Source organism: Esox lucius, chromosome 13 (assembly GCF_011004845.1).
Source record: "Esox lucius isolate fEsoLuc1 chromosome 13, fEsoLuc1.pri, whole genome shotgun sequence".
Taxonomy (NCBI): domain Eukaryota; kingdom Metazoa; phylum Chordata; class Actinopteri; order Esociformes; family Esocidae; genus Esox; species Esox lucius.
In genome coordinates this window covers 23,673,242-23,699,266 of record NC_047581.1, presented here as the reverse complement: position 1 = coordinate 23,699,266, position 26,025 = coordinate 23,673,242, and the positions used below count along the sequence as shown (strand labels likewise).

General features: G+C 42.9%; 2 protein-coding genes across 12 annotated transcripts in view; one reads left to right on the top strand and one right to left on the bottom strand.

The window, feature by feature from the left end:
• Positions 1–26,025, bottom strand: part of arvcfb (ARVCF delta catenin family member b) — a 196,959-nt gene that overhangs the window by 149,321 nt on the left and 21,613 nt on the right. The gene's annotated exons all lie outside the window — the stretch shown is intronic.
• On the top strand, positions 5,101–6,633 carry LOC117595433 (extensin-like). The gene is made up of 2 exons (XM_034296516.1): positions 5,101–5,136; positions 5,806–6,633. Exons 1-2 carry the CDS (start codon positions 5,101–5,103, stop codon positions 6,631–6,633), a joined length of 864 nt encoding a protein of 287 aa, XP_034152407.1.

Below are 26,025 nucleotides of genomic sequence, written 5' to 3'. Positions count from 1 at the left end.
TAACAGGTTCAATCTGCTGTTGGGCCAACCCACCATGAGACTGGAAAATGATCATCTATTCCAAGTCTTAGTCACCAAAGAGGATTTAAAAAAAAATAAAAGATGGGATTAGATATACCTGCATGGAGATATACCTGCATGGAGCCTTTCAAACCGAGGCCTTAAAAAAGACAAACCTTTAAAAAAAACAAGTTTAATTCAATACTGCAAAATGTCAAGCCCACCATAGCGACAGTAGATTTCCGTGGTGACCTTAACCCTGTATATGAGCAGCCTCTTAAGTAAGGTTTGAAACACCCGCACGTGTATCCACACACACACACACACACACACGCGTGCACACACACAGTGGATACAAACAGTGGAAACAAACAGTGGTAGTATGGCAAGCCAATGAGAGACAGAGCAGGACTATGAAACACCATGGAGACTTTGAGCAAGACTAGCAATGCCTGGCGAGTCAACAGGCCCTATATGACAGGTCAGCGTGGTGCTGTCCTGGATGTACTGCCCCACTCTGTTTAAGAGGGAAACGGACGGCACTTCCAACTGAGAACCTGACATCTTTCCCTGTTTCCATACTCTGTGTGCGTCCCTGTTCAATTCTAACTGTCTGTCTCTCGCTCTCCATCTTCCTCATCAGAAGTCACAGACCCAGGAAGTGAAAGGGACCCCTACCAGAGACCAGCAACACTTGTTGGGTCAATGATTTGATACATCATCTGCAAACAGGCCTTAATTCCTCTGTGGTCTGCTGCAGGAATGTAGAACTTTAAAAAGATAATGCTCCCATTGAAACGACAGATAGGGGAAAAAAGGCTCCTATTTTTATCCGGCTGCACCAAATCGTTTAATTCCTGGCTTTGTAGCTCCCCTGACATCAAATGAAATAGGACTGAATGCAGAGTTAGTTGCAGTAAAAGGTGTAATAAAAAAGCAACAAAAAAAAATCTCCCTTGATCAAAAGGTGACGACATTTATTACTCCCGGGACACACAAACACTGTTAAGGAAACATCACCTTAACTAGCATTTGACTGAAGGGGTGAAAAATGAGTATGAACAAAAACAGATTAACACTGGCTGTTGATGGACCTGAGGCATGCAGACTGGCACCAAATCCCCTTATAGACAGACTCTTTATCAATCTCCAGTGTTCAACACCAGGATCAGAACTGTTTCTACATTCAAAGGAACACAGGAGGGTGAATTATGGCAGGTCATAATAGCTTGGGCTCAAAGAAATCATAAATAACACTTGCGTTTGGTTGTAGCAGTTATTTGTTATGTAATGGTGGGCCAGGGAGTTTCCACAAGGCAGCTTCTGTGTCCTTAATGACGCCCTATTCCCTGCATAGCGCACCATTTTGAAATAAGCCCTATGAGATTTGCAACATGGGCAGGGTCTTGCTGCCCCGAAACCACTGCCTCTCCAGACACAAAAGAACAGCCCTGTCTTTAAATACAGTGTGGACCTTCACGCCAGCTTTTGCCACAAGTTACAAATAAGTATAGTCATGTTTCTTTAAATAACGCAGAACAGAATGACACATGGAAACACACACACCACACACACACACACACACACACACACACACACACACACACACACACACACATACTCCAGTAGTTTTCCAAAGCTATTCTGGATGAGTAAAATCATTATTATTGAGAGTAAAAGGCTTCAAACACCCTAAGACAGACAGACAGACAGACGATGTCCTTAAATAGAGATGGAAGTGGGCTGGGAAAGACAAAAGAATCCTTGGAAATTTAAAGGAGTAGGGTGTAGCATTTGCTGGGGCCATAATCGATTAAAAAGCTATTTGCCCCACACAGCCATATGGAGGGGTCAGACTGGCCCAGCAGCAGCCTCAACCCCAGCCGGTCCCCCTGACACAGGCATCTGTCACAGTCTACTAGGCACCTGGAAAGCACCCATGCAGAACCCTACAGCAGTATTTTGGCAGACAGACAATACAGGCCCTGCTGACCCATATCTAACTGAGCCCCCTCATTACCAGATTTCTACAACAGGAGGAAAGAGCTATTTTAGGGCGTATATACCTAAGTCAGCAATGACTCAATATTAGTTAGCCTCAAAACGTTATTCAGTCTAGGGGTGGGGGGGGTTGAGCCAGATATCCTGCCAATTATGGGTGTGAAGGGTTAAGGGAAGGACCAGATGGACATTGGTTGGTCAGGTTGTAACATTCAGACAACCTTAAATCTTAGGCTATTGCCTGTCACAGTAATCTGACAGGTCAAACAGAGCTCACTGTTATGCCATGGACATCTGATTGGACAACTGCTCCGGTCTTGTCCACACAGCTGTAGGCACTGCTGCTGGACTTCAGAGAACTAGAGTTGACTGAACTCTACCATTGTGTCTGTCCTTGGCACTTCGTGCCCCACCACAGTAAACACAGAGTTGGGAGAGGTTAATTGACAGCGATGGGTGAGCTAATTCAGAGGTGTGTTGTGGCTGGTCCACAGCATGGCTTTTCATCACTGACAGAAAATAAGGTTAGATAATAAGAGTGAGACAAAGACAGAGAAAGTAACCATATTCATTGATAAAGGTAATCCAATTTAACAAATCCCTCTTTTTATTTTTTGCATTGAAAGATTTTTGTAATAGGCTCTATGCACAAGCGTATGGACGAACTTCCGCTTTAGCCAGATGTCGGCATATAATTTTCCAGTTTACTTAAGGCGATCACCCGCGTCACACAAAATTTCTGTTTTTAGTAGATGTCTCCAAGACCTGCTTAAAATAAGCATTAGTGAAGTCCATCGAATTGTTGATGCCTGGTCCCCTGCTCCAACAAGCAAGCGAAACAAGGGATTCAAACTCTACGTATCGAGTTATCTGCACAACTACAAGGGTAAGTAGTTTACTGTGGTGTGCCGGCCGGCTGTCGGCTAAGCTAGTTAGTGACGTGTTCCTTTTTAGTGTAGTATTAGGCAGGACAATAGAATGCATAAAAATTCACCCTAGCCTCAAAAACGTCAAAAGAACGCTGGCTGAGCTGGAACGCTGGCTGAGCTGGAACGTTAGCGCGTCCCCATAGCAAGTGAATTGAAACGAACCTTTGTTCAGCCTCTTCTAACCTGAATGAAGCTTAAAATTCCATAGCCTCAAAAAAGCACCAAAACAGGTCTCCTCTTTTATTTTACTACTGTAACCTCATTTCACAACAAAACTGAAAAATAACTACTGGCATAGGAAGTAAACATCTGGTCCTATATGGTATTAATTGCGCTTAAACCTGCGTTACGTGGAAGTATATATATAAAAAAAAAAACGCCTTTTCTGACTATTTCTAGTCTAGCGTTTGTAGTCATTGAATGGTGCAAGCCATATTTTATTAAAAAGAGGACATTCTCCTGATTAAAATGATGCCCCACTTGTACCATGAAACTTAAATGAGTCACAGACATTATATTTCTTTTTTTTCCGTATAAACAGCATCACTCATCTTGTTGTGAGTTTAGGTGTTTACTAATGCGGATGAGTATTAGTAAGTAAACCGGAAACTGCAATAACGACTTCTAGACAAAAGCGGAAGTTCGTCACTACGCTGGTGCACAGAGTCTATTAAAATCAAATGCAATTTCATAGTTCATAAAAAGTAAGTCCACCCCTAGCTTCAAAAGAAGGTGTTACCCTGTTTTTTCTGAAATTACTTAATCTTGCCATTTCTTGTGACTGTCTATCATTTTCTTACATGGATTGGGAGCTATTTCTGCCCACTGTTCTTTAAAGTATTGCTTCAAATGTATCATAGTTTGAAGGCTTTCTTGTGTATACGGTCAGCTTCAAGTCCCCACACAAGCATTGTGTGTTTTGGATCGTTGTCCTGTTGCTAGAACAATTGTGTACAACTTCAGCTTTTTGACAAATGGCCTCACGTGTTCCTTAAGAATTTGCTTGTACAATATGGAATTTTTTGTTGATTTAATGATGGCAAATTGGCCAGCCACAGCGGCAGCAAAACAGCCTCAAACTCTAATGCCAGTTATAGGTTGTGTTCAAAGGAAGCGGTTCATTCTCGCCAAATATGGCTTCTGGCTTTGTAGCCAAACGACTCCACATTTGACTCATCTTCCCAGAGTCTATTGTTCCAATAGTTTTTGCCGGGCTGAGTAAGTGGACCGGCCAAGAAAAGCGTATATCTCTTACTGAGTGACTGACTGACATACCTTGTTAAATAGCGTAATGGTTAGAGAAGCAGATCTGCAAGCTATAGGTCCCGCAATCGAATCTCAACAGTCAAAATGAAGTATGCATTTGGATTTTTTCTGAATAGACAAAAACTTCGCTGGCTATAACCTTCCGTTTTTTCATTATAGTAAGCCTAAAATAAAACTGTTTACAGTTATATTGCGACAGTTTTTGGTAGATTTTCGAAGAAAGCATCCGTGCATGCTTTTTGGGTCAGGATAGAGTCTCGCTAGCAATTGCTCAATTCTTATGACTATTCCTAGGAAGTAAGTAGATACTAATAAGGCTATTACTGGCAAATAAGCTGTTGAAACGGCCAGTAGCAAAATTCATAGTTCATAGAGACTATTCTTTGTGGAGTTACACTAAATAAGAAACGTTAGTCAGTTTAACACAATGCTGAATGGTGTCTAGCGACTGGTAAGACATATAGTGGTGTGGCTTAGTGGTTCAAGACATTGCCTCTCATGTGGGAGACCTGAGTTTGAATCCAGTGAGGGCAGCAAAGTCTATTAATTTTAATTGTGTGCCGGCTGTACTAGTCTTGTCTGGTTCCTTTTCCAAATCAACGTGGTTGGAATTTAGCTCAGATGTGTCAAATGAATAAATGAATACTTCCCAGGGGATGTACTAACTTTTTCACATGTCTCTAGTCAGTGACAGAGAGAGAGACACAGAGACAGAGTGACATCGGCCATTCAGGGAGAACATCCAATGGAAAGAAAGGGGTTAGCGACAGAGCTGAGTAGTTAGCGGTAGAGCCGACTGAGAACAGCTTCCAATCCAGACCAAGCCTCAGGTGGTAAACTGATAAAACGCTCTAATGAAGCATGCTTCCTGCTAAATTCATTTTATACATAAAGATTAAGAGCCATGGAGTTCAAGTCAGGGCAGACGGGTGCACTTAAGGTAATGCAAAGGGGGTGACAAGGGTTTTTACGGGTTTATAGAGCGGAAGCCATCAAGAAAACGCCAAAAGGAACAGCTCTGGAACTAAGCTGTTCTTCCTCTCTATAGCCAGGACATCGAAATTGATAAACAGGCTGATATTTCCTCAGTATTGCCTCAACTCTCATGTTGAAACATACTGTTGCTTTTCAACACACACTTCAAAAAACAAATACGTATTTGTATGTGTCTAAAATGTTTGTGTGTTTGTTTTAAAATGTTCATACAAAGCCAACGCATCTCTCAAATGTAGTACCAGCTTTGTTCTTAAGGCTATGAAATGCAGTGGCTTTGAAATGTATTGCCCACGTAAAGAAACATTCTCGTGACATTGAAATACTATGATAGACTGTCCAAATTTCAGATCCATTATTTTTAACAAATGTGATCAATTATATAGCTTTTATAGTGCATCCAAGAAGTGAAAGAGATCATCATTGATACATTGCACTTAAGTCCAACATAAATATGCATCTCTTGTATTAAGACAGAGGGTATCCAGTGACTCGGATTACAAGCAGCTACGGAGAACAGCATCTCACAATGAGGAAAAAGGCCTGCTAAACACGACCATAGCTTCCACTCAATACAAAGTGTCAGATCTCTTCTAATGGCTTATGGATTAACCAGTTACAACTCATCCACAGACCCACACCTACCCCAGACCACTTTACAGGGCACAGCACGCCCCCACCCACTCCTATACCACACTGCTTCACAGAGCACAGCACGCCCCCACCTACCCCACACCGCTTCACAGAGCACAGCACGCCCCCACCCACTCCTATACCACACTGCTTTACAGAACACAGCACGCCCCCACCTACCCCACACCGCTTTACAGGGCACAGCACGCCCCCACCCACTCCTATACCACACTGCTTTACAGAACACAGCACACCCCCACCTACCCCACACCGCTTCACAGAGCACAGCACGCCCCCACCTACCCCACACCGCTTTACAGAGCACAGCATGCCCCCACCCACTCCTATACCACAATGCTTTACTGAACACAGCACGCCCCCACCTACCCCACACCGCTTCACAGAGCACAGCACGCCCCCACCTACCCCACACCGCTTTACAGGGCACAGCACGCCCCCACCCACTCCTATACCACACTGCTTTACAGAACACAGCACGCCCCCACCTACCCCACACCGCTTCACAGAGCACAGCACGCCCCCACCCACTCCTATACCACACTGCTTTACAGAACACAGCACGCCCCCACCTACCCCACACCGCTTCACAGAGCACAGCACGCCCCCACCCACTCCTATACCACACTGCTTTACAGAACACAGCACGCCCCCACCTACCCCACACCGCTTCACAGAGCACAGCACGCCCCCACCCACTCCTATACCACAATGCTTTACAGAACACAGCACACCCCCACCTACCCCACACCATGGTCATGGTGATACCAACTCTAATGAAGAAACCCATTGAGATGAACTTCATGTGGCTTGGATTCCCTCATCTACATCCTGCACAACTCCAAAGGTGATGAATTAAAGTCATGAGCTGTGCCAAAGCGTTCGGATCCCAGCCACAGCCCCTGCTCTAGACTCCTCCTCCATGAGTTTCTCAGAGCGCGTCCCAAATATTGTATTGTTAATGTATTGCACTACTTTTGACCACAGCTTTAGGGACACTGGGGTGAAAAGTAGTGCACAATATAAGAGGGTGTCATTAGGAACACAAGGCCTATCTCAGCAGCCCTCTGACAGCCTTTAACACACACATACAGGCCATTAATGCTGGAGCCCATCCAATTACAGAATGGCCTTCAGACACAAACAGACATGGCCGTGTGGTAAAACAGAAGTAAAGGCATTAAGACAACCTCATTACCCACATACACCTGACTAGTACATCCAGGTAGAACATCCTACAATAGGTATGATATCCGGTTGAAGGGCAACAGACTGACAGGGAGTCGCAACCTCCAGGACATGATATAACGTACAGCGGGCTGACATACTGTGCATGGTGCTAGTGGGAAAGCAGTCAGAAAGAGAAAATAACTTAATAAGAATTCAACATCAACGTGAGATGAGTCTGTTGTCTTTTAGTGTCAGGAGTGCTTTGTTGTGTTGATGCTGAATCATGAAGACCTGCATCGAAGGTGATGTCTTTGCCACTGTTGAAGCACACACAGAAGCTTTGACACTCATTTATCACAAATAAAAACCATTTAAGTATGCCTAAAAAAAAAAAAGAATTGTGTGTTATGAACCCTGTGGCTCTAGCAGTTTAGGGTGGATGGTACAGAGACCCATGACATAAAACTCATGCAAAGTGGTGTAGTGTACAGGAAGTGAGAACAAACGACACAGACAACAAAAGCTACCGTCAAACATAAAACGTTTATCATAAACACACGGTAAAGGGGTTAGGGAAAAGGGGCTGAGCTGGACCCAAGAAATGAAAGAATATAGTCCAAACACCCCTAAACTGAACTTGCCTGCCTCAAGAACCGCTTAGCGCACAACTAACCAATACAAAAATATGTATGCCCAAGAGCGACTTGCTAAAAAAAAGCAAGGGACACAGGGACAAACAAAACACACAGGTTGAACAGCAAACAACAGACTAGACAACACCAAACAAAACACCACAGCAATACATATTCACATGAAACAGGACAAAGTGAGACGTATGTGCTAAACTATGTAATGTATGAATGAACAAAGTGTCTGTCTATCAAAAAGGGTGTGTATCACAAGAGTGTCTATGAGTGTTTATGTGCATGTGGGGTAAAGCAAAAGAGTCTCTGGGAGAACCAACTGACTGGGTTTTTAAACCAGGGATGTGTGATGTGATTGGGTAATGGAAAAAGGAACAGGTGGTGCAATTAGGAGGGGTGTCCACTGATTGGTCCACCTCAGCAGTCAGGCGATTGTCAGGTGGGAAACACCAACGAGCACAATCAGGAACATAAGGGACACCTGGGGAAACGGCAGAAGGGAAAAAACACAAACGCACATACAGGGTACCTGCATGCGTAACAGTGTGTGTGTGTGTGTTTGTTTGTATCTGTTTGTGTAAGAGTATGATGCGAGAGGCAGTTTGGTAGTAAACAAAATGAGAATGGACATAATAGTTAATCACTTCACTAGCCAGCCTGACATCTCTGTTATGACAGGGAAGTGACACTTAACATCTGCCATAGATAGCCAGGAGAAACATGGCTCCAGTCACTTTCAACATCATGTATCAAAATACAGAAAGATCCACATGACATTTCAATCTGAATGCTGTGCTGCTCTGCAGTCACTTAGTGAGAGGAGAAAAAAAAGGCACCCTGCTTCTGACTTCCAGAGCAGGAGTAAACGTTAAGAGCTGTCATAATGGACCTCCACATCTCCCTGTCCTCCCTCATTGGGGCATTTTCAGTGAGCATATCTGTCTGTTAAGCTGTCAGAGAGTATCAGCCTCCAATCACTGAACCATTTGAATTGTGGCGGTGGTAATTCTCAGGCAAACTCTTGACGTCTTTAGCTGGGTTTAGTTGAAACCAAAAGAAGTGCCCTAAACCAGTGCCTAATTAAAGCAGAGTGACGCAGAGGGAGGGAGCAATGACTCTGATTCCCCTTTGTTTGCTGTGTGAACACACATAAAGCAGTCAGTGTAGCACAGACGTTAGGCCTGTGACCTTTGTGATGATAGCTTGGATCCTCTATATATCCATGCACACAAACTATAGGCCATCATGCCATGACTAAGATGCTCCCTCTCTGCAGTCTCTACATTACATTCTCTATAATAGTCAAGAATCAAAATTGAGCCCTGGTTCAAATATAATGTCCCATTTCCACAAATCTCCAGAAGGTAGGTAGGCATACACTGGCTTTAAGGCCATGAACATTCAAACAAGGAACATTCAAAGAAAATCCACAATAAAGCTCATCAAAAACACTGATCAGGGATAGGACGTAAAACACTTCCAAGGCACTGAACATCCTGCAAAGAACAGTGAAGTCCATTATTAAGAAATGGAGAGAACATGGCATAACTGTGAATCTGTCTAGAACAGGGTGTCCACAAAAACGGAGTATCCGGCCGAGAAGAGAACTGGTCAGAGAAGAAACCAAGAGGCCAATGAAGACGCCAAAGTCTCCACAGCTGAGCTGGGAGACACTGCATACCGCAACAGTAAGTGACCAGCACTGTATATAGAATAAAATAATATAGACTACAGTACCGTAAATAGAATCTCTACAGTTCAGAATGTGTACTGTTATAATATAGTAATAGTGTACAGTACTGCATATAGAATACAGTAATATATGGTACAGTACTGCATATAGAATCTATATATTAGGGAATTTGTGCAGTGCTGTATATAGTCAAATTTGGAAAGTTTAGCTTTGATTTACTCTAGTGACATAAGATAAAAACTAGCTTGCACAATTAATTTATGATAGAATATAAATGAATGGGTGCTGACAAACTAAATAACTTTCAGAGGCAGCAGATAATTACAGCGTTATCAGGCAAGGAATTAGAGAAAGCGAGAGAGAGTGAGAGAGCACGAGAGAGAGTGAGAGCAAAGAGGAGAAAAAGAGGGAGGAGATCGAAAAGAAAATAAATAAGAGAGCACTTCCTGCTTGGTGTACAGTGCATAACCAGCCCTCTGCCTTCACTGAGGCCAGTTAATGGTGGACCTTGGGTGTTAATGTTATATTATTTGGTTTATTGTGGACTAATGTGTGCCAGGGCCCTTCCAGCTGTGAGCTCCAATCCTGACTGATCCGTTGCCAGCTCGCTCTCTCTCCCTCTCCGACGCTGTCTGTCTCACTCGCCTTACCTCTCTCTTAACATATCTCTCTCCTATTGCCCCATTTATTCTCCATCTCAAGAACACAGAGACACACACACACAAATCATTTCAAATGACTACCCGCCCAATGTCAAAGTGTGAACAAGAGACAAACACTCAGATGTCGATGTCTGTCTGAAGGACATGTCAGAACGTCATTGAATGTCCGAGCGCCAGAAGCTATTTAATGATTTAGGGTTAATTAAGAACCTATATGAAATGGAATCATGGAAAGTAATCAGTCTCTTCTCACACATTTTGCATGAGGAAGGAGATACGAGTTCTGTGTTCTAGTGAGCAAGAGAACTGGGGGGGGGGGGAAACAGAGACAAAGACAATGAGATGGAGAGACATGAAAACAGAAATGGAGAGATGAAAACAGGAATGGAGACGGAAAGATTAAGACAGCGAGAGAGACGCTGAGATGAAGACGGTGAAATAGAGAACATCATTAGGGACGTCCGTAGCAAGTGTCACACGGCTGCAGGAAGAATGCTACAGAGCTGAAGAGATGAGATGGGACGGCTACCACGACAGACCCCACAAGAGAACATATGCCGGCCCCCTCAGTGACCTGTGCAGGGAGAGTCTGTTCTGAAGGCTACCCTAACTCAGAGAGGCTGGTTGAGGAGAGCACAGCTGCCCTCTATAGGTGTAAATTAAACGTGACTGCAAGGCATGCAGGAAAACGGGGGGTTGTTAAGCTCAGGTGTGTTTGCAGCACTAATTAGCCAGCTTATCTTGCTAATGTTGCAAAACCCCATTCTTGCCCAGTCATCAAATGCTGCTCAGTCTGGTAGCTCGAAAGGAGATACATTGATTTCTTTCCTCAATTTCACACAGTACAATGGCTGAATGGAATGCTGGGTATTTGGAAGTTGTTAAACTATCCCCCCCCCTCATAGAAAACACATTAAATCCCACACCCCCTTCCACGGTAGTCCAGATATTATTGGTTTCTAAATCCATTGCTTCTCGTGCCAAGTTCAACACTGAAAAAAGAGAGTCAGCGAGAGATAGAGAATGAAATGGCAGAGAGAGAGAGGCTAGAGTGTTTAGGTTTGCATTCTCAGTTCCCAGAAACTACCCAACATGTTGACAAAAGACAATAAAAACTAAACCAAGTGAGATAAAGAAAAAAAAAAAAAATTATAAAATGTACATTCCATCAAACAATAGGTTTGCAAAGTGGGCTACGCAAATGGTTGCATTTACAGTGAGGTTTAAAAAGACTGGAGGACACAGCAATTCCTATTTGTCTCTCCGGATCTCACAGCTTTCTGAGCCTTTTGGCAGCTCTTCATGCAACCCCTGGAGGGGATCATTAGTGATAATGCTCTAGGCTGAGGGAACACAGAGATACGGAGCCACCCATTCATTCCAATCACTCCAACCATCTTCCCTCCTGAGGATACCAACCATCTGATCTCTATTGAGGACCACGACACAAACGTACATATGTCGGGAACATCCGTTTTTAACCACTCACAAACGCATTTACTTCAACACAATTCAGAGCAATTCCAAGAATGCTAAAAGATGGAAAGAGAAACAACATTACGCAGAAATTGCTAAGAGGTCCCTGTCGACATTAAGCCCTGCCAGACAATAATACAGCAGAACAAACACAGTTGAATATGGCATCCCATGAATATGTCTGTCAGGGGTCAGTGCACCAGTACATAATTACCCCAAGATGTGTGGACATGTAAATCGGTAGACAGACGTCTGTCCAAGAGAAACAGACCAGGGAGAAGGGGGGGGCACTTACATTAGCACCTCCCCCAGATGGTTTTCTATACTGAGCAAAGCAGAGCTGGAACAAATTCCTTGCTTCTGTCATGAAGGCTGCATAAATTCACCCATTAAGTCTGGAAGTCAGATATTGGAACGAGAGGAGCCATCCAGCCCTCCACCGGCTTCTTCTAAAACACTTCATCCGTGGAGATGATCTATCAAGACCCTGAACTGAGCTGCTCTCACCAAGGGAATGAGAGGCTGGGCCTGAATCGCTGTAGCATGGAGGTGAGTAAAAAAGGCTCTGACCCCCCCAGGCCCCCTCCACACAGACACACACACACACAAGGGTCGCTAACACACACACACACACACACACACACGTTCATGCAAGACAGTAGACACAGACAAACCAAACCACACAAAGTTGAGACGAAAACACACCAATCATATCATTACCCATCTGCAGCTGTGCCAAACACAGCTCTAAGCCAGCTAAGGCAGACAATAAACCTCCCACAATCCAATAGCACAATGTTATGAGTAGACAACTAGACATCAAAAGGCCTATAGGATAAAGTGTTAATAATATTTATATTTCACCACTTTGAGAGGGGGCACTGTGAGAATGAGGCAGGAGCCATTTTCCCACTGGCAGGCAGCACCATACACTTGATGCCTGTCATTGACAAGGGGCCATTTGGCAGAGTGTTGTTTACACCAGTGTAGTACAATACAGTATAGAACAGGGTAAATGTAGAGGGGGGACAGGGTGTTGTTGACCAGTATAGAACAGTACAGTATAGAAAGGGGTATTGCCCATCCTCTTTACAGTCCAGCAGTAGCAGGGTCTCAGCCTGCCAAGCCCTACACAAAAAAAACCTCTGCAATTACATTAACTACACTAGAGCCCTCATCTTAGCTAAGGCCTGGGCATAGCCAGATAGCACTGTCAATAACCATTATCAACATGTACAAGGCACCAACTTGACACTATGTCATCAATGGCAGACCTAACAAAGGCAGTTTTAAAATTCTGTTTTAAGAGTTTCAGGGCAATTTTCAGTGTGGAAAATGATCATGTGTTCTCAGTCACACCTACCTGATGAAATGAGAGTAGAAGAATATAAATACACGTTTGGTATGTGAACTTATTTACCCTGGCATGGCGTCTAACGTTAAAGGTTTACAGCCATGGGTCAAGGCAACTTGCTGATGTTGTAGTTGATGCAGATCCAAACATATGAACATACCATGTCAGAGCCTGATAAAACAGTGAAACAGTAGTGGATCACCTTTCTCAGAAAATGACGAACAGCTGTAGAAAGCAGTGGAAAACCAAAGATCAGTAACATGTGTCATGACCACAGCAGAATCAACAATGCTATGTAAACATAATGTAGCATTATTGAGCCTATCTTAAAACAAATGTAAAAACCACATAGAAGCCATGCATCTTACACTACAGCTAAATTATCTACGCTACATTACTTCAGGCTAAATGTACTGTACATCTGGTTTGCTGTTTGTCTTCCGTTAAATACGCTGTGCTCTTTTCCAAATTCAATAACAGAAGTATATACAGTGGCTTCAGAAAGTATTCAGACCCCTTCACTTCCTCCAAATTATTTTGTTATGGAATGCATTTGTATTCGATTACATTTATTGTCGCCATCAACCTACACACAATACCCCATAATGAATAGGAGCAAAAACACAAACTTTGTGCCAATTTATTGGCAAGAATTCAGACTGTTTAATCTGTACTTTGAAGGAGTGCCTTTGGCAGTGCTCACAGCTTTAAATCATCTTGGTATGCCAGCTTTGCACACCTGGATTTGGGCAGTTTATCCCATTCTTCCATGCAGATCATCTCAAGCTCTGTCAGATTGAATGAGGAGGTTCAGTGAACTGTGTTCCTCAGGTCTCCCCACAGATCTTCAATGGGATTTAAGTCCTGGCCTTGATTGGGCCACTCAAAGATATTCACAGACTTGTACTGAAACCACTCTGGCGTTGTCTTGGCTGTGTGCTTTGGGTTGTTGTCATGCTGAATGAGAAATCTTTGCCTCAATCTGAAGACCTGTGGGCTATTGATTGGGTTTTCTCCAAGGACTTCTCAGTTTTTTGCTCCATTCAGGCTTCCCTCAATCCTCAAGTCTCCCAGTCCCTGTTGCTGAGAAGCATTACAGTTGGGATGGCGTTAGCCAGGTGCTGCGCCGTAGGGACGGTGTTAGCCATGTGCTAAGTCGTAGGGATGACGTTAGCCAGGTGCTAAGCCATAGGAATGGCGTTAGCCAGGTGTTTCACAGTAGGGATGGTGTTAGCAAGGTGCTAAGCCGTAGGGATGGCGTTAGCCAGGTGCTAAGCCGTAGGGATGATGTAAGCCAGGTGGTTCACAGTAGGGATGATGTAAGCCAGGTGTTTCACAGTAGGGATGATGTAAGCCAGGTGTTTCACAGTAGGGATGGCTTAAGCCAGGTGTTTCACAGTAGGGATGGCGCTAACCAGGTGTTTCACAGTAGGGATGGCGTTAACCAGGTGTTTCACAGTAGGGATGGCGTTAGCCAGGTGCTGCACCGTAGGGATGGCATTAGCTATGTAGTAGGGATGGTGTTAGCCAGCTGCTTCACAGCAGGGATGGTGTTAGCCAGGTGCTTAAGAGTACTGTAGGGATTGTGTTAGCCAGGTGCTTCACCATAGGGGGACCAGATAATCTTATTCCTCATGCCATTAGAGTCCTTTAAGTGCTGTTTGGCAAACAATTGAATCACACGATAAAATATGAAGTGAAGGGATCTGAATAGTGAATGCTATATATATACTGAATATTGAATCGCCACTGTATACATATAAGAAAAGACTGGGTAAAACAACATTCAGGGAACCAAATGTGTGATTATGTTAGTAAGATGAAATAGTCATCCAGGAAAACACTGAGATACGTGCTGGCCCTCTGGCCAAACTCAACTTCAGACGTTGAGCAAATGTGCATTCTTTGGATTCTCTGAGCCAATAAAAATAAAGTGTAATATGATTCACTTAAAAACATGTAAGATCACTAAGTTCCATGATCAGCTATCAAGTCTCACTTATTGAAGTAAGAAACAGTGCTGACCCCCCTTGGACTTCTCCACATTTTATTTTTTACAACATGATGTCAAAATTGATTAGATTAGGCACTGTTGTCATTGATCAACACAAACAAAGTTTGTGTCAAAGCAAAAAAAAAATAATCTAAATTATTTTTCTAAATAAATTAGTGTCTTTTCAACTTTGCTTTTCTTTACAGGGGATATTAAATGCCTTGGAAATTTTCTTTTTTTAAGGCCCTATAATTTCCATGTTACAGAGATCTACGAATCCAGACACAAAGTTCAACAAAATAAAATATTTGTATGTAAAATATTATACTAATACTAATATTCTGTCCCGTAAAATTAATAACAATTACCACCACTTTTCGGCTACTCTAAAAGTGATCCAAATCTAGAAGAACATTGAGCTCAGGTAGCACTAGCAGTATGTGTTGTTCATTATTGTTCAGTGCTTGTGTGGCAAAGACATCTCTCGTCACTCATTGCATTACATTACTTTGGTGGAAAATGCTGAAGTGCCCTTCCACTGAATTTGCACAGCAGAGTTTTATGTTTGAGTTTATGATTTTGTTGGTATATGCTGATATTCCACACAAAACAACACTCACACACTGCAGACAGGGGAGGGCACTACCAGAAACCGAAAGCTCACACCAACAGGCTCAGTGGTGATGTGCTGGTTGACTCATATCATAACCCCCAGTCCCACAGTTATACCTACGGTGCAGCCATGTTTAGGGTCATATAATGTTGTTTGGATGAAGGGTGGGTTGCAGGCGGGTTGAATGTTGACTGCCATTGCCAGGCCTAACACTTTTTTTTACAATAATCTAGGACAACTATGCCATAGCAGCCTATCATAATATGCTGCATTTCAGCTGCCAGCCAGCGCCACTCAGTTTGCATAGCGTTGTTTACATCAAGTCTTCTGTGTTATCGCAGCATTTTCAAAATTTGCAGGTTCAGGGTCAGGTCTGGGCTTCATAATTTCACTTGATCCACAGTCTGGCAGCAGTGGATGGCTTAAAAAAATGAATCAAGATTACAGAATTGGAGATGGCCCAGAAACCAAAAACAGAAAGCTCCCCACCAACTCATAGGGTTATGGAACTCCTGGGGCTGCCAACCTGCCTGGGTGACTAGAAGCTTCTGGAATCTGTGTGTGCGCAGAATGGAGCACTGCACTGTGGACTAAGTGCTGAGAGAGGAGTTTATTTGTCAGGGCTGACATGTGTCCAATGTGCAGCAGCCAGGAGGAATGGGATGCAGACCTGGCTCTATGAAGGTGCTGCACACAGGAACAGGTGCTTGGAATGGATGACAGAGGGAAGGGCTGGACTGACATGCAGGAAAGAAAGCTTACAGGGTTTATGGATTAGTCAGAGACTGCATCAGAAAGGGGACATTATTCCTGATACAGTGCACTACCTTTGACTAGGGCCAATATGGCTTGGCTTGAGAGTAGCTCCTTAAGTCAAAATATGCCATTTTGGAGACAATAAAAGAGCTGCTCTGGGCTCTTCTCTAGCTCAGGGCGTCAGTCCCATTGGCTGCTCTGATTGTTATACATTGAATACGATTGGAGGGAGAATCTGAACCGAGGGGCCGCATATTAAGTCATTCAAATCCGTCATGACATGGTTGCGCGGAGTAACCTTACAAACATTGGGTTTATAACCCACGCAGATGAAAATTCATAACACATTATATGTACCCTATTCACAGCACAGTGCATGGAAAAGTTACTTCTACAAACGTGATGTTTAGTTTGACTAATGTCCTCTTACTGTGACTATGGCTTTGCTACTGTCAAAGGTAGTGGTTACCCTGAGGGCTTGTATGTTTATTGGAGGAACTGAAGGGCTGGAAGACTTACCCAAAAGAGGGAAAAGAGAACTGGAGTGAATATCTACAGAGATTCACATGAAACTATCAAATCCTCTGTGAAGAATTGGTCTGAATAAATCACCATGAAAATGCATCCCCTTCAATGGGCAGGACTTAATCTAAATTAACTCTGCCTTTCCTCACTCCCCTACACCTGTATACTTGGCCTGGCCCGGAGGGAGAGTGGAGAGGAAGGCAGCTCTGCTGCCAATTGGATCATCATACGCAGGTTCAGAAGGAAGCCAAATGTTGTTTTGTTCCTGTGTGAGATTATTGAAAATGTAATGAAGAGGTTGGAGTAGATTTGAAGCTGATTATAATGTGCCCCGGTAAGCAGATTCAGTTCAAATGGCAAGAGTCCTCTTATTTCTTAATCCATGGTAATATTGACATTTGAAAGGATCACACAAATATCAAATACCAACCACATTAATAGAGTATCCTTCAAAAACAATATATGCTACTAAGCTGCTCAAAAAACATCTTTAGAAACATCCATGGGATCAAAAACAGGACAGAATATAAAAACATACAGTATCTTTGTAAGAAAATAAAAAAGAAAGAATTGGTTATGTGCCAAACAACAGATCTTTCATAGGTCCAGAGATCCACTTCTATGGTACCACAAAAATGAAAACAGGGCTGTCTATAGAACTCTCTGCTAACGTGATTACAACATCAAGAGCACCCAAGGCGGACAAGGATTATGGATAAGCATTTTATAAGGGAGGTTTCTGTTCAATACAAATCCGAAATTCACTGCCATGACTAGTATTGATTGGTTGACTGTCTTTCACTGAGTGGTACTAACCAGCGAGGCAGCTAGGTGCAGGCAGAGAAAGGAGGTGTGCAGGGATAAGGAAATTTGGCTATTCCACCTACTGTCTGGTGCGCCTCTTTAAATGCAGATTCACATTCAACTGTAGATCCACACTTTGAGATCTCCCCAGAGTGGCTTGATGATATTAAGGTCAGGAGACTGTGATGGCCACTCCAGAACATTCACCTTTATCTGCTATAAACACTGGAGGCTCAACTTGGCCTTGTGTTTAGGGTCATTATCGTGCTGGAAAGTCTAAGAGCATCCCATGCGCAGCTTTTGTGCCCACAGGTGTGGGAAATTCACCTTTAATTGCCATTTTCACCTGTTTGTGTCACCTTGTATGTCTGTAACAAGGCCAAACATACAAGGGTATGTAAACTTTTGATCAGGGCCATTTGGGTGATTTCTGTTATTATTATGATTTTAAAAGGAGCCAAACAATTACATGATAATGGCTTCATATGATCACTATCCTTAAATAAAAGACAGTCTTTTTGCATGATCAGTCATATTTTCAAAATCAATGCCAAAATTTCTGACAGAGTATGCAAACTCATGAGCACAACTGTATTGGAATTCCTGACTAGTTCCCTTCTAGCCCGAATACTCAGTTTTTGAGAACACCCTGCTCTAGATAGTTGTGCTATATTCTCTCCATTTCCTAATAATGGACTGTGTTTCCCGGGATACTTGGACATATATCCTAAACCTGATTGGTGCTTTTGAAGACCTCATTAAATGCTTTTTCATCTTCATGTACTGTACTTCATGTACATCATGATTTATTTTTTAGGAATTGTACAAACCATCTACGGGACCCCCCAGAGTCAGGTATATTTCACCTGAAATCAATTGAAACAACTTGATAGCACAGAGGTGGACTCCATTAATTATATGTGACTTCTAGAGACAATTGGTTGCACTACAGCTCAGTCAAGCTGTGCCTTAGCAAAGGGGCTACATATTATTTTCTGTTTTATATTTGTAATTCATTTGGAACAAACTGCAGATCAGTGGCAAAAACTCAAAATGAAATTCATGTTGTCCAAGAGGTTGAATATTTTTGAGAGCAACTGTATGTCAAATTATGCAAAATGTAGCAAAAGGTTTTCTCAAACAGCAAGATATGATAATGGGGGAAAACAGCATTGGTGTTACTTAAAAAGCAGCTGTACAGGAAGGCTACGCTGCTGACAAGATGTTAGCCTTGATGTATAGAACTTCATAACAACCCAGGTGGATAACGCATACAGGCAGAGAGGAGCTTATCCAAGTGTGTGTCCAAAGAGCCATACACTCAAAGTCTGTCTGCATTCATTACAGTGCACATGTGGTAGCTGTCAAACGGCATTGTGAAAGGTCCAATCCCTCTGCACTGCTTAACCACTTAGCTACGGCCCTAACAGGGCATACAGCTTCCAGAAGGTCCATTTGACAGGAAACTGGAGCATCTGCATCAGGCTCCCTGTCTGAACTTTAGAATAGCCCCATGTCAGAGAGGACAAAGGGAATCCAGTACAGTATTTTGGGGGGGGGGGGCAAAGCTTGGCAGAGTGGTTTGGGCCTGACCTGGATATTTCCAGGGCACACTGATGGCCGCAGGGTGAACAGAACAGGGGACAATGAGGGGGAAGGGCAGAATCAGACAACCAGGGTTGGTTTAGACTGGTCTGGCTAGCTGGGTGGGTGGGCATTAGGGTATGGGAGCCCGGGGGGGGAGGGGGGCTGGCGGGTCGGTCAATGGCCTGTGTCGGTCAATGGCTACAGGCTTATGGTAAGGTCAAAGGACCCCCACAGCAGACGCTGAGAGTGTTTAATCTAGGGGTCTAAAGAGGTGGCAGGCTGTCATCCAGTTAGGGTGAAACAACCAAGTAAAAAGAACCACAGTCACACTCAGACTGACAATAAGAAAAACACAAAGAACACAAAAAAGACTAGGAAAATCTTGGCTTTAAATTTGTGTGCTTCTTACATTTTCATTTCACCTGCATGCCTGAACTTACCTTCTTCATGTGTCTTTGAGTGGTTAACTGTGGTTTCCAAACACAATCTATTTTCAATCATGTGAAATCATGCTCTAAATTCCTTACGCTTTGCTGAAAACATTGATTTCCTTACACAACAAAAACAGGCCCTGCAGGCTGGAAGACACATCCCATTCAAATATATTGATATACTGTACTTCTAAACTATGACATGAGTCCTGGTCAAAGAGTTTAGGGTGCCATTGGGAACACACCTTGTTGCACCCCTAATCTCTGGGTCAGAGATGACTGCAGCAGGACCGGAGTCAGGCCAGTTGTCATTGGTATGGAGAAGCAGCAGGGCTGCATCTGAAATGTACTACAGTCAGTAGCAACACCTCAGAGAAAATCTGCTCAATATCTGCTCATCACCACCCATCTCCCCAGCCTGGTTATCATCATCATCATCATCACCACCCATCTCCCCAGACTGGTTATCATCATCATCATCAACACCACCCATCTCCCCGGTCTGGTTATCATCATCCTCACCACCACCCATCTCCCAGGCTTGGTTTTCATCATCATCACCACCACCACCCATCTCCCCGGTCTGGTTATCATCATCCTCACCACCACCCATCTCCCAGGCTTGGTTTTCATCATCATCACCACCACCACCCATCTCCCCAGTCTGGTTATCATCATCCTCACCACCACCCATCTCCCAGGCTTGGTTTTCATCATCACACATCTCCCCGGAAGTATAATGATCCATCCAGGACATTTTTGTAAAATAGACGCGCAGACCAGACCAGGGCTGCACTTTTTTGAATTTGGTAACTAAATAGGAGAAGTAAAGTAAATTTCTTAAGTGGATGAAAATTTTATTATTACGATATGAGAAGTGACAAAACTGATAAGTTCTCTTTTTCATCAAAAACTATTTTTTAAGGAGGATTTTGATTTTACACCAAGCCATATTTTTTTTCCTTTGTATGAGCTTAGCTAGCTAACATCTCTATGCCATCACATAAAAGTGTGATCTGAGATTTCAGTTAGTGAAGCATCGTCAATATCTTCATACTGTACCATCTGAACTGGGGACAGTCTATTCAATGCCGCTCATGACCTCTATTATTAGCTTGTTTTTTCACTAACCTGATTAATCTCACACACTTGAATGTGGATTGTCAATCACTCATGAAGACCTTTTGTGGGCTAAAATTCAAACAGGCCAAACGTGACATTGATATAAAATCTTACTTTATACTACTCTGTCCAACCATTTTTCCCCACCTCACAGTGGGGGAACCAGCCACAGTATTCCTCTTATTTCAGGCTCTCTGTAAATGGCAGGGTGGAAGCCAGAGGTCCATCTCTCCCCCATGCTGGCTCCACTTTGAGCTCCGTGGCCACTGGGGAAAATTAGAACTTCCAAAGGAATGCAAATCAAATTAATCCAAAATTAAAATTATACGCTTGCATTCAGATTCTGCCATATCGTAATTTCTGAGCCCCTTCACTGTAAAATTCCCTTTCTGCACTTCTGTAGAAGATTCCCCTCAAGGATATTTCTCTCACTTTGCTGAGAGAATTTCCCACTTTCCTTAACAAGGGGGGGGGGGGGGTTTGGGGGGGGTATAACATGCTCATGGTGAAACAGTTACACTGTGTCTCCCTAACTATAGCACACAGCCTATCCACTATGATCACTCAATGCATCCACACATATCCATGTAGCCCAACTGAGTAATAAACTGTTAATGGTACTACAAACGAATCATCCTCTTCACTGGGACCAAGTGACCTCAATCACAGAGTCCAATAACATCCTTCAGGAGCAGGATCCTTGGCTCCTCTGGCTCCCATAGGAAATGGCCTGTGATACATAACTAATTGGCTGCCCTTTGAGTCCCCTTATCATGTCATGAGAGAGAGCCCTTAAAGGAATTATCTGGATCCCTAAATGGGGTCCTATTCCCTTTAAAGTGCACTACTATTTGGAAAAGTCACTCCAAGGTCAGTCTCTACATAAAAATATAATGCACACAGTAAGTTGATGACAAACAGATTTGTATTTGTATTCTATCAAAAGTGATAGTTTAAATGTGTTTGAACGAAAGTAAAAGTATGGCTATGTTACCAGTTCAACAGCAAATTACATTTTGTACATTATTATTATTATAATATTCGGTTACTGAAAATAATATATATATATATATATATATATATATATATAAACCTTCACAGCAAAAACATGGAAATATCTAAAAGGAAAGGACTTACTATTTGCTACTATACCACTGTAAAGTGGTATAACCTACAAAATGGTACTTTACTGTGTTAAGTTATGGTGTATTATTGTACTAACCTGTGGTATAGTGTAGTGTTATACTTTATTACATTCTGCTGCTGTAGTGCCATCCTGTACTAAATGTAACTGTATTATATTGTAGTGTATTATTGTACTAAACTGGAGAAAATCTGAAAGGGGAAAAATACTTTTTCATGGCACTGTAAAAACCATAAAAATATGGCCCTGAGCATAAAAAAAACAAAACACGATGTTGCCATTTTTGAGGTTGGAGTGTTGCCAAATGACTTTGGGGCGCTGGTGAAACCAAAAGTTGAGAACAGGAACCCCCATGAACAGTGAGCAGACTTTATATCTGTCCGCATATAAAGATTTATGTTGCAGGGTTGTAAAATGTACAGTCCAGTCAGCCTGTGATGAGTGGGTTTATAATGGTAGTATGTTATATACAGAGAGGAAGCATTCACTAGGAGACAAGAGTGACAGATTACATTACCATCAACCTGATATGGCAAAACATTGAGCAGCAGCCAGGATTATTGATGAGTCAGTAATGGACTTGAATAAATGGACATGATTGTTATTGATGTCCATTAGGCCACTGTCACAATAGCAAATTACTATAAATGGCATAGTATTATTAATTCTCCTGCCTCTACCTCCATAATGGCCTTGTGAAACCATCACCACCTAGGATATATTCATTTGTCTGCTGTCTGATTTTAATGGTTAAAAGCTCATGATGTACTTGTTAACATGAGATCATCAAGCACAAAATGTACAATATTAGCTAAATGACCTAGCTACTTTCCATAAATCTTCACAACAACAATTTAAAGGTAAAATGCTATTTTCCAGTACCGCAGATGAGGATTTATAGGATAAGATTAAAGGTAGGTTTTTAATAACAGGAAGTTTGTATTGTGTTGGCCAGAGAGAGAGATGTTTTAATTAGTCCCTTAGAGAGGGCCAGATGGAAGCAAGCTTACTGGCCTCTAATAAGTACTAATGTATTTTTGCACTCAGTGTAACGAAGGCTGAGAGGCTGAGAGCTGGGGCTCAAGCACGTGTGTGTGAAAGGCCAAGTCCCCAATGACACCCTACACCCTATTCCTTACACAGCAGTGCATTACTTTGATCACTTAGGGCCCCGGTCAAAAGTAGTGTACTATAAAGGGAGTAGGTTGCAGTTTCCGCTGCAGATCAACAGAGAGACCGTGGTAGCAGAGCTATCTGTCAAGGGGATTTAGCAGGGCCATCCTGGAAGAAGATCAGCTTGACTCTGCAACCCTGGCTGTTGGCCAAATGGCACCCTATTCCATAAATTGCACTACTTTTTAACAGGGCCTGTAGATGCTGGTGAAAATGATTGCACTACAGAGGGAACAGGCTCCCATTTGGCACGCAGACCTTTTTCCCCTCACTGGACCAGGAAGAGACTAGTGCTGAAGAGGATGTAGCCAGACAGGAGGACAGCTACCTTAGAGTAATCTACTACAGCGCAAAGACAAAACACACAGTCACAGCGGCTTCAGGTCCATACACAAACACACATTCCAGGTGCGCCATTTCTGTCTCTATCTGGTAATGTATACCCTACACGTAGTGACACACACCCATGCGCACACACACACACACGAATGCACACAGACGGGCGCACACATGTAATGTAACCACTTGCGCTAATGTGTTAAGCCTCAATGTGAAATATCACCAATTTAAGAACAAATGAAACCATTTCTATTATAATACATAAAAGCTACTGAAGATGGTCAAAAGACCATCTCAATATTGCAAACAAACCACTTGTAGAACTGATGTTCTTAGCGGATGATCACTGGGAATAATCCATCAATCCATCCAAACCCTCCCTCTTTATGTTGCCAAGGTTACGCCAGCTGGCAGGCAAGTCCTTTCTTCTCTCTATCCTGACTCAATTACTATGATGGGCCAATAGAAGGCTCTAAACTGGCACCCTTTCCATGCACACTGACATTCTCAATAGGTTGTACTTAAAAAGCTTGAAGGAACATAAACAGATTTCAGAAAGGGATCAATGGAAAGTCAAACACAATACACAGCTTGCCAACCATGGAAGGGAGAAAGCATGTTATTGCCAGAAGATATCATGATAACCATCCCAAAACACAGTGTAAATATGATATGGCCTTTGTGTTGTGTCCACAGTGCTTCATTCATTCGTATGTTCCTACAGTCAGTTTCCATTAATCACGCATGCAGGTGACGGACTGTGGGGTCTGAAGTAAGTGCCAAAGCCGGGCATGCTAAGAGGTGAAAGAAAATAAGTGAAATTCAGAGCAAGACACGTTGTAAGAGCAAACAAGGGAGAGAGCCATCCCTTTAAACAGGTCCCCGTGTTCCACTTGTAAGACAAGGTCAAGTGCGGGACATCCATGCTATTCAATTTAGCAGTGTGGTGGTGTCCAGACTCATCCAGGCCATAAATAACACAGACCTAATGAGAACTGGCAGGCATTCCCCTGCGACTGGCCATCAGGTTGGACCCATGAGGCTAAATCCATCTCAGCATTTTGAACTCTACAATTGGCCACGGCCTGCCTAGCACAGGCATCCATCTAAAACCGGACTTCAGTATGACTTCTGAGTTGAAATACTGGGAATACTGAATATCATACAAGTACTATTAAAGGGATAAATATACTAAAAACAATGTTTTAGTATTTTTTTCATTAACCTGCCAGTGATGCGTTTTTCATGACCATGAGCAGTTGACTACTTTTCTCTGATTTATTTTCTCTGCCTGGAGTGGGTGAAAACACTCTCTAGGTGATTGGCACTGAGCTCTGGTGACTGAGCAATACAGGTTTCTCACAGCAACTACTGAACATTTGTAACATTTTAAATGATCTGGTCAAACTATTTTATGTGGGTCAAATGAAATCAACGCAACACCAGCTGAATTAAACGGGAAAGGCTTAGGAAACTAAAAGCTTGGTGTATGTTTAGTTCATTTGCCATTTCACAGAGATAGCAAGTCAATTTGTTTTTAATCTTAAAAAAAGTAGGTTCTGAAAATGTATCTTAGTTATATATATATTTTTATGTTTTGCAGATTTGACAGGATGGCAAGCCTGTCTGGAAGTTAGTCTGGGTGAATCATGAGCCACCCAGCCAATAGCAACAAGGATAATCTACACAATTAACAACGTTTCACCCACCGATCTAAAGAAGTGTTTTCAAAAGGTACATCTGAAATTAAGCCAATGCAGGTGTTTTTTAAAACACAGTAAAATTAGTGTCCCTAACCTTTAAACTGCAGCAGTACAAAACGGAACAGCGTTTCAGGCCTTCGGAAAAAAGTTCACTTGTATGAACTAGGAGCACAGGCCCTAATACAGTACATCACCATCGGGGTTTGCAGCCAAGAAAAGTCTCAGTATTATCTGCCCTGAATAGACAACATTGATAAGCTCCGAGTCACCCTGGAGCCCACTGAGAAGGCCCTGGCCTCATGGAACATAGGGGTGTGTACTACACTATAGAAGCACCCTCACCCACTGGTAGTCAACACAACTGGCTTAGCTACAGAACATGGCAGATCAACAAAACAGTGGGAGAAGCTAGACTAGAGGGTTGGAGACATGGTAGGGGGCATGTGGGATTCCTTGGGGGGGAGAACTGGCTCTTTTAATCTTTCCATACTTCTGTGTCATCGGCAGCTGTTAAAAATGGAGGGCTTTAAGATGCCAGGGGCTGAGACCCACAGAACAGATTAGGATGGAGGGATGGGGCGGGGTGCTGGGGTCTTTCATTGCCTCTATGTGGAACATAGTAAACATGGAAAGGGCCTAGCTGCTTCGTTCCCTCAGTGTTCACATCTGGGACTGCTCTGCCTTCCTAATACACCAAAATGGCTCTCTTGGTAGAATTACTCACAACAATCACCATCCCCGTCCATTTAAGCATTTTTTTTCTAGCAAACAGCAAAATTAAGAGTACGATTTTTTTCCCCCTCTTTGCTCTGTATGCAAGGGAGCCGATCAGATTCAGAATATTCATATGGTGCTCATAACAGCTGAATGCACAAGGACTCTGAGCCCAGTGGGATGCATTTAATGAAAGCAATAAAGGGAGCGAATACATTTGGAATCTGCATCAAATGATGTACTACATTGTCTTTTCTCAGTTGCAGGTCAAAGAGAGATGAC